Raw genomic sequence first — 15620 nt, 5'->3', positions numbered from 1 at the left:
ACCCTGCAATTTATATGTAACTAATACAAAATATAATAAACGCTAAGGTATAGCAACAATTGATGCCATTCATTTTTTCCGAGGTTCCGCATACTGATGATATTCTTTCCAACTGAAAAATTTAAGTACTTTATTAGTGCTGTCAAGTGATATTAAAAAAATAAATATGCAATACAACTTTGTCCATATTCTCTTCTTTCAACAGTAATGACTCCAATTTCTGGAGGTTTTCTGCGGTGTTTAGGTTAGGTTATGGTTGTAGTGCTTATGTAGTGCGTAGCAATAAATCACACTGTTAATATTCTAGTATCTGCCTTTGCTTTAACAATACACCTATAAAAAAATATCATCAGATTACCATTGAAAAACATATTTAAGCGAATATACTATAATAGGGACTGAAATACAAAATATTGCATACCTACCTACTAATAAGTTTGATAACTGAATAAATTTAAATAAAATAAAGATATTACCCTGCAATTTATATGTAAGTAATACAAAATATAATAAACGGTAGAAATAAAAAAATAAACCTTAATGTAATTTAAAATAAACCATTTTAAAATGATCTTACATAACCCCGTTTACATCTTCTGCTTCGAGATCGTATCGCAATCGGCATTGCTGCTTTCTTGCTCACTGTCAGTGTTGTTGTTTTGAAATCCGGTATTACATTAGAGTTGTCAGTTTCCTCATTTTCATTTATATCTATTGTATTATCATTTTCATTCTTATTACCTTCATGCCTTTTACAGTCTTAACTTTTATCCCGTACTTTTCCAACGGAGTTTCGTTTTTTTTCTGTATTGGAAGACATTAGTTGAGCACGTCTTTTTGCATTCTTTACCACACTTTTGAAAAACATCTATTTGTAATTCATACATATACATACAATAATAATAATACATATCATTACAATACAAGTCAATATAATATCCTTTTAATGTAATATCAGGTACAAAAAGGCACCTAGCGGAATTAACAGCTGTATGTGCCAAAAAAAAAATAGCAAAATAATATTATTTATGTACTTACTTAATTCAACAATATGCAAGAAAAAAAAAAACAATATAACAATAGCATATTTAGGATTTTTTTTATAACAATGTAATAAATTTTGTGTTATTTACAAAAATATAGTTTCTACAGGCCAAGTTAAATTTTTTTAGATTTTTTACTTCCTTAATATGACCTGGTAATAAATTATAGAATTTTGGTCCTAAGTATCCAATAAATCTTTGGTTAATATTTTTATGACTAATAGGAACTTGTAACTTATTAAGTGTTCTACTTCTAGTTAAGTGACAGTGATTTACATACTTCCTAAGACCCTCAATCTTATGGACATAGGAACAAACAGAATGAATATATAGAGATCTAACATTAAAGACTTTCTCATCGTAAAGAAGGTTCGTTGAGAATAATTTTTCCTTTTTGTCCATGACTTTAAGAATATAATTTTGTGTTACATTGAGTTGTGTCAAGGCAGAAGAATAAAGTCCTCCCCAAATAACGATTCCATACTTAATTAAATATTCTACCAATGCCTTATAAATAATGAATAAAAGTTTTTTAGAAAGGATATCTTGCAAAATATAAAATTTATATATAAGTTTTCTAAGGCTATTTGTTAGTTTTAAAATGTGGTGATCCCATTTTAAATAGCAGTCAATAATTATGCCCAGATACTTTACGTTAGAAACCTCCTTTATTGTGGTGTTTACCTCGCTTATTTAAATGTTGGAAAAATTAGGTCGGTTTAGATTCGTAGATGTAAAGGCTATATAATGGGTTTTATCTAAATTTAAAGTAAGTTTGTTAAAATCCAACCGATTCTTCACAACAGCCAAGCCATTTGCTACCTTATCCTTAGTGCTGTTCCAGTCTCTGCCAGAGAAAACCAAAACAGTATCGTCCGCATATGAAATAATGGAACCCCCAATATTAAGAAATGTCATTGAGTTGATGTAAATGATAAATAGTAATGGCCCTAGTACGGTTCCTTGTGGTATACCAATAGTGGTTTTGAGAGGATCACTCAAAGAATTACTTATTTTTAAAAATTGGTTTCTATTCGTTAAATATGACCTAAAGATGTCCAACACAGGGCCCCTGATACTACTTTTTTCAAGTGTTTTTATTAGCATATCATGGGGCACCGTGTCAAACGCCTTAGCTAAGTCCAAAAAAACTGCAATACTTTTTTTACCATTGTTAAGATTTGAAGTTATTTGATCCACCAATTCATACACTGCATTCATACATCGCAAGTGCTGGTCCCACCCACGAAACCGAATTCTTTTTAGATAAGATTTTTAAATCGGAAAAGAATTCCATTAATCTTTGCTTAAGACATTTTCAAACAACTTCCCAAAATTGTTAATGACACTTATTGATCTGTAGTTATTAATATTATTTTTATTACCAGCTTTGTGGATAGGGGTTATTACAGCAGTTTTAAATCTTAAAGGTACAATGCTAGTTTTAAAAATTAAGTTTATTATGTGTGATAAAGGATTCAAAATATAGGCATGCACCGATTTTATAATCCTTACTGACACACCGTCTTCGCCAGGAGCCGAACAATTTTTGAGTGAGTTTATGTGTTTTATTAATTCATTTTTATTTACCGGTGTTAAGAAAAGTGATGATGATGGTTCTTTATTAATACATTCCGGCTCCATGGCTGGAGGTATTTTTTTAGCCATATCGTTACCGACTGATATGAAGAAGTTGTTAGAAAAGTTGGCCATGTCTTTGTCTGTTTTAAAGGTTTTGTTTTCATTGTCCAAAATATTTATTATGTTATTGTTTTTAGCATTTTCATTTGTGGCTTCAGATATAATTCTATAAATTTTTTTCATGTCACTTTTATTTTCATTTATTTTATTTTTGTAATAGTCAAGTTTACATTTATTTATTGCTTTATTTAACTGGTTTCTATAATGTTTATACTGAGTTTTTAAAGCTTCATTATTTGAATGCAAAACTTTCTTCCTTAGTTTATCTCTTTGTTTTATGGAGTTTATAATACCAATTGTAATCCAAGGTTTGATTTTTTTTGACTTGTTCATTAAGACTTTTATTGATTGGGCTTTATTTAGTAAGTTTTGAAAAATTTCATAGAACATGTTAGTGGCTTCCTCAGAAGTTGAACAGTCCATAACAGATTGCCAATTTTGCATTGCAAAAAGGTTTGATAAAGCAATATAATCAATTTTAAGAATTTCTTTATTTAAGTTGTCTTGTCTCTGTATGTCATAGTCAGGATCACACTTTCTTACATTGAGCATGACTGGAAAATGGTCAGTTAAGTTAGAGTCTAATATGAAGGACTGATACTTAAGCATAGAATTATTAATTTTTTTTCGCACAAAAATATGATCAATACATGTGGCAGTTGTGGAAGTAATTCTTGTTGAAGAGTTTATATATGAGAGAAAGCAAAATTACTTAACGTCGAGAGATAGGAATTAACATTATCGTTATCACTGTCATTGATATCAATATTAATATCACCTGTAAGGACCTCAATCTGATTTTTTAGATTCTCATTAAGATACCTTTGTATGTCTAAAATGAATAATTTTAAATTAGATGAAGGAGGTCTGTACAGGCAAGTTATACCAAAACTAATTTTATCTAATTCTAATTCGACTTTAGTTAGTGTAACATGCGATGTTAGTAAAATTGTATCTTTTATAAGTACTCTTAAATTATCTCTAGTATAAATTAATATACCGTCATTTTTGTTTATATTGGCATTGTTATAATGGACAGAGTAACCTGCATAAACGATCAACATCATAGTCATTTAGTTGAAACGTTTCACTCAACACAATTATATCGCAATAATCAAGTTCAAAAGCCCTTAAAGTCACTAAGAGAGTCAAAATTTTTTTTTTCACTTATATTTATGTGCAATAAATTAATTATTTTCCCATTAATATTAATCTTTGATTTTAAAATATCACTTCCCACACTTTCACCTGCCTCGTCAAGATTTTCCTTCATATTTTCTAGAGTATCAAGGAGATCTACCTCGATATTGCCTGCCATTGTAATGTTCCATAGTCTATTTTGCTCCGCATAACTTCCAGCATGTATTTGTAGGTTGGGCAAAATAGTATCACTACTTTCATGAGAGACATCATAATTTTATTATATTTGTTATTGGCAAATGTACAATTGGCACATTTTTTAAAAGGTTGGGAGCATTGATTAGTGTCATGAGAACCCATGCAGTAACCACATACCATTTGGTTTTTGCAGTTGGTACTTTTGTGGTTATAACCTTGGCATTTGTAGCACTTAGGTACACTAATGTCTTCAAAAACTCTACAGCTTTGCCACAGTAAAAATACTCTTTCATTGCTCATAAATCTGAAAAAGTTTAGGAGAGCATTCCAAAAAAATTGTTTTTTTATTTTTGTTTTTGTGTTCTTTCACATATACTACTTTTAAGTGATCGTCTTTTTGAATAAAAGAATTCTGATTTCTAAGGCAATATTCTATTTGGGCTGAAGTCATTTCCGGGTTCTTAGATGATACATTAACAATTTTCAATTTAGGAGATTTTAGTTTGGTCCAGTGCACCTCATAGTCGTTACTAAGAGCTCTTTGTGCTTCTTCTTGAAGTTTTTTAATTTCATTTGTGGTCCCACATTTTATGACAATACCCCCATTACTGATTTCCTTCATATTCTTTATACCGATATTTACTGCATCTGGCTTTATATTTTTTTGTAAGTCTGCTTCAGTTTTGCGTGAGTTTTGTGGCTTTTTTGGTTTTAGAATCAAACTGGGTATATTTTTTTTATTTTCTTTACCTGAAACTTTTATCTGACAGTGCATTTCCGAAAACTGGGCATCTGCCAAAGCGTATAAAACGCTTTCATAACATTTTTCTTATTTTTAAAAGGTGCCTTCCCCTCAACAACCCCGCTACCACCACCCCAGGAAATTTTTGTTAGGAATTCTCGGTTAAAGAAGCTATCTATTAAGGTATAGCAACAATTGATGCCATTCATTTTCCCCGAGGTTCCGCCCCAACTGAAAAATTTAAGTACTTTATTAGTGCTGTCAAGTGATATTAAAAACATAAATATGCAATACCACTTTGTCCATATTCTCTTCTTTCAACAGTAATAACTCCAATTTCTGGAGGTTTTCTGCGGTGTTTAGGTTAGGTTATGGTTGGTCAGTTACTAGTGCGTAGCAATAAATCACACTGTTAATATTCTAGTATCTGCCTTTGCCTTAACAATACACCTATCAAAAAATATCATCAGATTTACATTGAAAAACATATTTAAGCAAATATACTATAATAGGGACTGAAATACAAAATATTGCATACCTACCTACTAATAAGTTTGACAACTGAACTTAAATAAAATAAAGACATTACCCTGCAATTTATATGTAAGTAATACAAAATATAATAAACGGTAGAAATAAAAATATAAACCTTAATGTAATTTAAAATAAACCATCTTAAAATGACCTTACATAACCCCGTTTACATCATCTGCTTCGAGATCGCATCGCAATTGGCATTGCTGCTTTCTTGCTCACTGTCAGTGTTGTTTTGAAATCCGGTGTTACCATTAGGGTTGTCAGTTTCCTCATTCTCAATTATATCTATTGTATTATCATTTTCATTCTTATTACCTTCATGCCTTTTACAGTCTTAACTTTCACCCCGTACTTTTCCAACGGAGCTTCGTTTTTTTTCTGTATCGGAAGACATTAGTTGAGCACGTCTTTTTGCATTCTTTACCACACTTTTGAAAAACATCTGACAGTCCATTTTCGAAAACTGGGCATCTGCCAAAGCGACAATCCTATAAAACGCCTTCATAACATTTTTCTTATTTTTAAAAGGTGCATTCCCCTCAACAACCCCGCTACCACCTCCACAGGAAAATTTTGTTAGGAATTCTCGGTTAAAGGAGCTATCTATTAAGGTATAGCAACAATTGATGCCATTCATTTTCCCCGAGGTTCCGCATACTGATGGTATTCTCTCCAACTGAAAAATTTAAGTAGTAGATGACATTCTTTCCAACTGAAAAATTTAAGTACTTTATTAGTGCTGTCAAGTGATATTAAAAACATAAATATGCAATACAACTTTGTCCATATTCTCTTCTTTCAACAGTAATAACTCCAATTTCTGGAGGTTTTCTGCAGTGTTTAGGTTAGGTTATGGTTGGTCAGTTACTAGTGCGTAGCAATAAATCACACTGTTAATATTCTAGTATCTGCCTTTGCTTTAACAATACACCTATAAAAAAATATCATCAGATTACCTTTATAAAACATATTTAAGCGAATATACTATAATAGGGACTGAAATACAAAATATTGCATACCTACCTACTAATAAGTTTGACAACTGAACTTAAAATAAAGATATTACCCTGCAATTTATGTATAACTAATACTATAATAATATATAATTAATAATATTAATATAATAAACGGTAGAAATAAAAATATAAACCTTAATGTAATTTAAAATAAACCATTTTAAAATGATCTTACATAACCCCGTTTACATCATCTGCTTCGAGATCGCATCGCAATCGGCATTGCTGCTTTCTTGCTCACTGTCAGTGTTGTTGTTTTGAAATCCGGTGTTACCATTAGGGTTGCCAGTTTCCTCATTTTCATTTATATCTATTGTATTATCATTTTCATTCTTATTACCTTCATGCCTTTTACAGTCTTAACTTTCACCCCGTGGTTTTCTAAGGGAGATTCGTTTTTTTTTTGTATCGGAAGACATTAGTTGAGCACGTCTTTTTGCATTCTTTACCTCACTTTAGAAAAACATCTGACAGTCGATTTCCGAAAACTGGGCATCTGCCAAAGCGACAAGCTTATAAAACGCCTTCATAACATTTTTCTTATTTTTAAAAGGTGCCTTCCCCTCAACAACCCCGCTACCGCCGCCCCAGGAAAATTTTGTTAGGAATTCTTGGTTAAAGAAGCTATCTATTAAGGTATAGCAACAACTGATGCCATTCATTTTCCCCGAGGTTCCGCATACTGATGGTATTCTCTCCAACTGAAAAATTTAAGTACTTTATTAGTGCCGTCACGTGATATTAAAAACGTAAATATGCAATACCACTTTGTCCATATTCTATTCTTTCAACAGTAATAACTCCAATTTCTGGAGGTTTTCTGCGGTGTTTAGGTTAGGTTGGTCAGTTATTAGTGCGTAGCAATAAATCACACTGTTAATATTCTAGTATCCGCCTTTGCTTTAACACTACACCTATCCAAAAATATCATCAGGTTACTATTGAAAAACATTTAAGCGAATATACTATAATAGGGACTGAAATACAAAATATTGCAAACCTACCTACTAATAAGTTTGACAACTGAACTTAAAATAAAGATATTACCCTGCAATTTATATGGAACTAATACAAATTATAATAAACGGTAGAAATAAAAATATAAACCTTAATGTAATTTAAAATAAACCATTTTAAAATGATCTTACATAATCCCGTTTACAACATCTGCTTCGAGATCGCATCGTAATCTGCATTGTTGCTTTCTTGCTCACTGTCAGTGTTGTTTTGAAATCCGGTATTACCATTAGGGTTGTCAGTTTCCTCATTCTCATTTATATCTATTGTATTATCATTTTCATTCTTAAGTACTTTATGAGTGCTGTTAAGTGATATTAAAAACATAAATATGCAATACCACTTTGTCCATATTCTGTTCTTTCAACAGTAATAACTCCAATTTCTGGAGGTTTTCTGCGGTGTTTAGGTTAGATTATGGTTGGTCAGTTACTAATGCGTAGCAATAAATCACACTGTTAATATTCTAATATCTGCTTTTGCTTTAACAATACACCTATCAAAAATATCATCAGATTACTATTGAAAAACATATTTAAGCGAATATACTATAATAGGGACTGAAATACAAAATATTGAATACCTACCTACTAATAAGTTTGACAACTGAACTTAAATAAAATAAAGATATTACCCTGCAATTTATATGTAAGTAATATAAAATATAATAAACGGTAGAAATAAAAATATAAACCTTAATGTAATTTAAAATAAACCATTTTAAAATTATCTTACATAACCCCGTTTACATCATCTGCTTGGAGATCGCATCGCAAGCGGCATTGCTGCTTTCTTGCTCACTGTCAGTGTTGTTGTTTTGAAATCCGGTATTACCATTAGGGATGTCAGTTTCCTCATTCTCATTTATATCTATTGTATTATAATTTTCATTCTTATTACCTTCATGCCTTTTATAGTCTTAACTTTCACCCCGTGCTTTTCCAACGGAGTTTCGTTTTTTTTTCTGTATCGGAAGACATTAGTTGAGCACGTCTTTTTGCATTCTTTACCACACTTTTGAAAAACATCTGACAGTCCATTTCCGAAAACTGGGCATCTGCCAAAGCGACAATCCTATAAAACGTCTTCATAACATTTTTCTTCTGTTAATATTCTAGTATCTGCCTTTGCTTTAACAATACACCTATAAAAAAATATCAGATTACTATTGAAAAACATATTTAAGCGAATATACTATAATAGGGACTGAAATACAAAATATTGCATACCTACGTACTAATAAGTTTGATAACTGAACTTAAATAAAATAAAGATATTACCCCGCAATTTATATGTAAGTAATACAAAATATAATAAACGGTAGAAATAAAAAAAATAAACCTTAATGTAATTTAAAATAAACCATTTTAAAATTATCTTGTATAACCCCGTTTACATCATCTCATTTATATCTATTGTATTATCATTTTCATTCTTATTACCTTCATGCCTCTTACAGTCTTAACTATCACTCCGTACTTTTCCAACGGAGTTTCGTTTTTTTTTCTGTATCGGAAGACATTAGTTGAGCACGTCTTTTTGCATTCTTTACCACACTTTTGAAAAACATCTGACAGTCCATTTCCGAAAACTGGGCATCTGCCAAAGCGACAATCCTATAAAACGCCTTCATAACATTTTTGTTATTTTTAAAAGCCTTCCCCTCAACAACCCTGCTACCATCACCACAGGAAAATTTTGTTAGAAATTCTCGGTTAAAGAAGCTATCTATTCAGGTATAGCAACAACTGATGCCATTCATTTTCCCCGAGGTTCCGCATACTGATGGTATTCTCTCCAACTGAAAAATTTAAGTACTTTATTAGTGCCGTCACGTGATATTAAAAACGTAAATATGCAATACCACTTTGTCCATATTCTCTTCTTTCAACAGTAATAACTTCAATTTCTGGAGGTTTTCTGCGCTGTTTAGGTTAGGTTATGGTTGGTCAGTTACTAGTGCGTAGCTATAAATCACACTGTTAATATTCTAGTATCTGCCTTTGCTTTAACAATACACCTATCAAAAATATCATCAGATTACTATTGAACAACATATTTAAGCGAATATACTATAATAGGGACTGAAATACAAAATATTGCATATCTACCTACTAATAAGTTTGATAACTGAACTTAAATAAAATAAAGAGATATTACCCTGCAATTTTGTAAGTAATACAAAATATAATAAACGGTAGAGACTAAAAAAATAAACCTTAATGTAATTTAAAATAAACCGTTTTAAATGATCTTACATAACCCCGTTTACGTCAACTGCTTCGAGATCGCATCGCAATCGGCATTGCTGCTTTCTTGCTCACTGTCAGCGTTGTTGTTTTGAAATCCGGCATTACCATCAGGGTTGTCAGTTTCCTCATTCTCATTTATATCCAGTGCCGGATTTACCAAATTTCCCCCTTACGTCACTTAAAAAATGCCGCCCTTATATTCGCTATAACAACAAAAATGTTATATTGAAAATTTATGTTTTTAAGTAAACAACAAATGAATTCATAGAAATAAAAAAATTAAAATAATTTACGCCGAGATTTAATGGCAGCAAACGAATCAATAATTTTGTCAAAATTTATATATATATATATATATATATATATATATATATATATATATATATATATATATATATATATATATATATATATATATATAATCGAAGGCCTTCTACCCGAAGGTGTAGGCTTCTAGTAGCTACTTTCCATAAATAAAATTTTGCCACTTCTTCTTGTCCAGGGCCATGCTTGCTGCTTCGGCGCAGCCGATCCCTCTAGTTTTATGTAATTTTGCAACATTTTGATCCCAAGTAGTTGCAGGTCTACCCTTTTTCCTTTTTTCTTGCCTTTTTGCCTCCCATACTCTTCTTACTGGTCTCTCTTTGTTGAGTCTTTTCAAATGTCCGTACCACCTCAACTGGCAGTTTTCGATAGTTGTTAGTACTGGCTGGAGTTTCAGCTGCTCTCTAATATGGGAATTACGTAGTTTATTCATCCTCGTAACCCCTAGCACTTTTCGTAGGTATTTCATTTCTACTGCTTGTGTTAAGCTTTCTTGTCTCTTGGTGAGAACCCAACTCTCACTACCGAATGTTAATATTGGTACGAATACTGAATTAAACACGCTGATTTTGGTCTTCAATGATACCTCTTTTTTACCTAGAAATGTGTTCTTTATGCTATGGTATAGATTTGCAGCGCTTTGGACTCTTGCAGTTATCTCTTGGTTTTGATGTCCATGGCTTTCTATTTGGACTCCCAGATATTTGAAAGAATTTACCTGCTCTATTATTTGATCATTTATTTCTATGTTAACCATTTCTTCACTCTTTCCGTTAATCATTATTTTTGTTTTGTTCTCATTTATTTTAAGGTTTTTGGAAGATAATTTGTTGTTCCATGTATTGAGATTTCTTTTAAGTTCTGTTTCGTTCCTAGCAAATATAACGATGTCGTCAGCGAAAGCGCATTCATTGATCCACACAGGCTGCATATTTTAGTACCCTACAAGAAGTTTAGATGTCTCTCGTCTGGTTTCTTTCATTACATCATCCATAACTAAATTGAATAAAATTGGGCTTAGGACACCTCCCTGTCGAACACCTTCACGAATTGAAAACTCTTCTGAATGCATATTATCGGTCCTTACATAGCTTCTAGTGTCGGAATAAAAACTCATTATTGCTCTTCATAAGTTTTGGTCAATGTTTTTATTTATTAGGGTTTTCTGAACTTCAGATCTTGGAAGTCTGTCAAAGGCTTCTTCAAGATCAAGAAAGGCTTGGTAAACTTGGACATTTGTATTTCTAATTTTTTCCGTTATTTGTTTAATTGTAAATATATGATCGTGTATACTACGGCCCTTCCTAAATCCACTCTGCGATTCCTCAAGTTGGTTGTCAATTTGATTTACGAGTTTTGCTTCCAGTATTCGCTCATAAACTTTAGAGGCAATGCTAAGAAGTGTGATTCCTCGATAATTATTACAATCCCTTTTATTACCCTTTTTAAAAATTGGTACGATGACCCCTATTTTCCAATCATCTGGGATTTTTCCTTCGTTCCACGCTAAAGTACAAATCTTTGTTAGTATTTCTTCTCCCTTTTCTCCCATGTTTTTCAGCATTTCTGCGGTGATGCCGTCATGTCCCGCCGCCTTTCCTTTTTTAAGTTTCTGTATGGTGCAATGGACGTCCTCTAATTCTATCATATCTTCCTCTTGAGATGTGGCCCTACTTTCCACGACTAAATTTTCCTGATCACTCTGCCCTTCAAAAAGATCCTCAAAATATTGTTTCCATCTCTTAATAATGTCTTCTTCATTCATTAGTAATATTCCATTCTTATCGTTTATTTGTTTCATCGGTGGGTCTTTGTTATTGCATCGAAGATTTTAAGGACTTTGTAAAATAGCTTTTTATTTGCGTGGAAATCGTGTTCAATTTTTCGACCGAATTCTTCCAATGACTTTTTCTTTGATAACATTACAAGTTGCTTCACTCTTTCTCTATGTTTCTTATATACTTCATATTTATCCATGTTTCTGCCACATAAATAGTTTTTCCATGCCGCTTTTTTCATTTTAATTTCATGTTTGATATCGTCATTCCACCAAGCGGTTTGTCTTTTGTTTTTGTTAATTTTCGTTGTTCCACAGATTTCTTTCCCTGCTTTTAATAGTATAAATTTAAAATTTTCCCACATTATTTCTAGATCTTGTTCCTCATTGGCTGGTTGAGTTTCAATTAGCTCTTGTATTCTTCTCCTGTAACTCATGGCAGTATTCCTGTTGTTCAATCTATACGACCTGACTACTTCTCTTGTTACGCTGCTCCGTCGTCTCTCTATTTGATCTGGTTTTTGAAAGCCTAGTTTGGTTTTTGCTAAGACCAGGTAGTGATCGCTGTTTATTTCGGGGCCTCTTTTAACTCGTACGTCTTTTATATATCGCCTTAATCGTTTACATACTAATACGTAGTCAATTATGGATTTTTCATTTCGATTTTTAACTTCTCTCGTGTACTGATGGATTTCTTTGTGTCTGAAAAAGGTGTTCATGATTAATAAATCATTCTGTATACAGAACTCTATAATTCTAGTCCCGTTGTTATTTCTTATAGCCTCTCCATTTTTTCCTATGACATCGCCGCTTTCATAATCCTGAATACCAACCCTTCCATTTAGATCCCCCAGAACAATGATATCTCCATTTAAACTGTCTACAACTTCCGTAACTTCATCCCAAAACTTGTCTTTTACTTCAGCTTTTTCATCTTCATTTGGGCCATAGAGTATTAATATGTGTATCGTGTTCTTGTCTTCAAGCCTCAATTGTACCATAATGATTCTTTCTGATATAGTATCCCATTTAGTTACAAATTTAGCTAAGGTACTTTTTATAATACAACCAACTCCGGCCTGTGCCCTTTTCTCATTCTGGACCCCACTCAAAATCATTATATGTCCATTTTGTAATTCAACTGTTTGTTTTCCTTTCTTTTTAGTTTCAGTTATAGCTAGTATGTCTAGGTCAATGTTTTCAAATTCTTTAATTAGTTCGCCCTCTTTGTCATTTATCGACCGAATGTTCCATGTACCAAATGTTAGCCCTTTTCCATTTAAGTTTCCTTTCAATGTCCGTTTAATGCCAAGTTCCATGTCCGATAATCCTGCTCCGTGTAATCCATTGGTTAGTTCTAGTTTTTGAAGTTCGCGTAATCTTTTTCAGTTGTTCGCCAAATTTATCATTTTCCGGTGATCTCATATCGGGTTTTCTCTTCTTGTCGGCGTTATTATATTGGCTAGTTGACTTCTATTTATTATGTTGCTTGCATCATATACCTCATCGTTTATAATTAGTTTGTTGTATCTAAGTTGTGCTTTTTCGCCATTTTTCCATGCTTCTTTCATTTCGGACACCAGAATTTTTCTTTCTTCTTGTATTTCCTTTGGGTAATCCTCATCAATCCATATGTTAGATCCTCTTAATCCTTTAGTTTTTCCTAGTATTTCGAATTTCTTATTTGTAGTTGTGAGTTGTAGTAATATTGGTCTCGGTTTACCTGGGATTTGTTTGCCTATTCTTCTTACCTGGTCTACATCAAATTCTGGTTTAATAGGCACTCCCAAGGATTCACAAATTTTAATTGTCTTGTGTTTGGTTAGTTCGAAGTCCTCTGTTTCATCTTCCATAATACCTTTAAAAATCAGATTTTTCTTTCTAATCTCCCTTTCCAAATTGGCAATCTTCATTCCTTGCGCTTTAATTTCTGTCTTCATCGCCGCATTTTCTAGCTTAGTATCTCTCAGCTCCTTTATAACATCGGATAGTTTACCATCCATTACTTGCATATTTTCTCTAATAAAATCGAACATTTCTTTTATTTCGTTCATATCGGATTGTTTTTGTTTTTGCTCCATATTATTTTCCTTTTAATTATAGGGATTGCGAAAAGAACAGACTCTCCTCAACGGATCGGAAGTCCCTTGCTCTTATCAATCCCCAAATATCCTGTTCTCAGCACAAGCTGGCAACAGCACAAACAATTTTAACGAGAAGCTGCTAAATACCTCAATTCTCTTATCAGTTAGATTTAGATTCCTGAAATTTCTTTATACGTTTTTGCTACTATTTATATTTAATTCTAGATTTTTTACCTCAGCATCGAATTGTAAACATGTAATTTCACTATACAAATAAAAAGTTCAAATTATTTTTCACTACAACTCGCGATATACGGGAAAATTGCAGATCAAGAATAATTTAAGATATTTCACAAACAATGCCACGTTGCCACTCAAAATTTATACTTGTAGTTAAATCTGATTCTATCGTTAATGTTGTTAAGGCATTTAAACTATCTTGTTCCATAGTGGCCCTTAAATAGGATTTTAATCGTTTAAGTGTGGAAAATGACGTAAAATAAATATGATATAGTTTGACCACACCAAAAATATTTATTTAATTAAAGTTCGGATTAGCATTCGATAATCTTTTTAAATAATTCTGCTGGCCTTCGTTGCAGTTTTTTATTATTTTTTGACAACTTGCCGCAATTTATCGTAATTTTTTCTGAAAATTTTCCGCCCCTAAAATTTTGCCGCTTTACTCCTGGGCGTATTGTGCGTAATGGGAAATACAACACTGTTTATATCTATTGTATTATCATTTTCATTCTTATTACCTTCATGCCTTTTACAGTCCTAACTTTCATCCCGTACTTTTCCAACGGAGTTTCGTTTTTTTTTTCTGTATAGGAAGACATCAGTTGAGCATGTCTTTTTGCATTTTTTACCACACCTTTGAAAAATATCTGACACTCCATTTCCGAATACTGGGCATCTGCTAAAGCGACAATCCTATAAAACGCCTTCATAACATTTTTGTTATTTTTAAAAGGTGCCTTCCCCTCAACAACTCCGCTACCACCGCCCCAGAAAAATTTTGTTAGGAATTCTCGGTTAAAGAAGCTATCTATTAAGGTATAGCAACAATTGATGCCATTCATTTTCCCCGAGGTTCTGCATACTGATGGTATTCTCTCCAACTGAAAAATTTAAGTACTTTATTAGTGCTGTCAAGTGATATTAAAATCATAAATATGCAATACCACTTTGTCCATATTCTCTTCTTTCAACACTAATAACTCCAATTTCTGGAGGTTTTCTGCGGTGTTTAGGTTAGGTTATGGTTGGTCAGTTACTAGTGCCTAGCAATAAATCACACTGTTAATATTCTAGTATCTGCCTTTGCTCTAACAATACACCTATCAAAAATATAATCAGATTACCATTGAAAAACATATTTAAGCGAATATACTATAATAGGGACTGAAATACAAAATATTGCATACCTACCTACTAATAAGTCTGATAACTGAACTTAAATAAAATAAAGATATTACCCTGCATAAAAAAAATAAACCTTAATGTAATTTAAAATAAACCATTTTAAAATTATCTTACATAACCAAAAAAAATTTATTTATAATTAAAAAATATTAGACAAGGACAGTAATTGATGTGGATGAAGTTAGGGTTTTAAAATGAATTAATATTTAAGAAAAATAAGTAATCAACATTTAAATGTAAGGATAAAAATAGTATCACTTGCTTTGTTGATCAAAATCATTGACATTATTAATATAAAATTACGCAAAATAAAGTTAAAATAAGTACTCAAACTAACGCAGTTCATGAACCTTGTTGTATG

General features: G+C 32.0%; 3 protein-coding genes across 3 annotated transcripts; all 3 read right to left on the bottom strand.

Annotated features, from left to right (window-relative positions):
- Window positions 1-10106: 10106 nt before the first annotated feature.
- On the bottom strand, window positions 10107-10901 carry LOC115884675. The gene has a single exon (XM_030903327.1). It carries the CDS (start codon window positions 10899-10901, stop codon window positions 10107-10109), a length of 795 nt encoding a protein of 264 aa, XP_030759187.1.
- Window positions 10902-11767: 866 nt separating this feature from the next.
- Window positions 11768-13066, bottom strand: LOC115884674 (craniofacial development protein 2-like). The gene has a single exon (XM_030903325.1). The coding sequence runs from the start codon at window positions 13064-13066 to the stop codon at window positions 11768-11770; it is 1299 nt and encodes a 432-aa protein (XP_030759185.1).
- Window positions 13067-13168: 102 nt separating this feature from the next.
- On the bottom strand, window positions 13169-13828 carry LOC115884673. The gene has a single exon (XM_030903324.1). It carries the CDS (start codon window positions 13826-13828, stop codon window positions 13169-13171), a length of 660 nt encoding a protein of 219 aa, XP_030759184.1.
- Window positions 13829-15620: the final 1792 nt, after the last annotated feature.

Source organism: Sitophilus oryzae, unplaced genomic scaffold (genome assembly GCF_002938485.1).
Source record: "Sitophilus oryzae breed Bouriz unplaced genomic scaffold, Soryzae_2.0 scaffold_30_pilon_pilon, whole genome shotgun sequence".
NCBI lineage: Eukaryota > Metazoa > Arthropoda > Insecta > Coleoptera > Curculionidae > Sitophilus > Sitophilus oryzae.
Note: the sequence above shows the minus strand (reverse complement) of the source record. Positions and strands in the feature narration are given on the sequence as shown.

What these genes read in the sequence shown, in the direction of transcription:
- LOC115884675 (XM_030903327.1), bottom strand. Translation starts at nt 10,901, where the DNA reads ATGCAGCCTGTGTGGATCAATGAATGCGCTTTCGCTGACGACATCGTT.
- LOC115884674 (XM_030903325.1), bottom strand. Translation starts at nt 13,066, where the DNA reads ATGGAACTTGGCATTAAACGGACATTGAAAGGAAACTTAAATGGAAAA.
- LOC115884673 (XM_030903324.1), bottom strand. Translation starts at nt 13,828, where the DNA reads ATGGAGCAAAAACAAAAACAATCCGATATGAACGAAATAAAAGAAATG.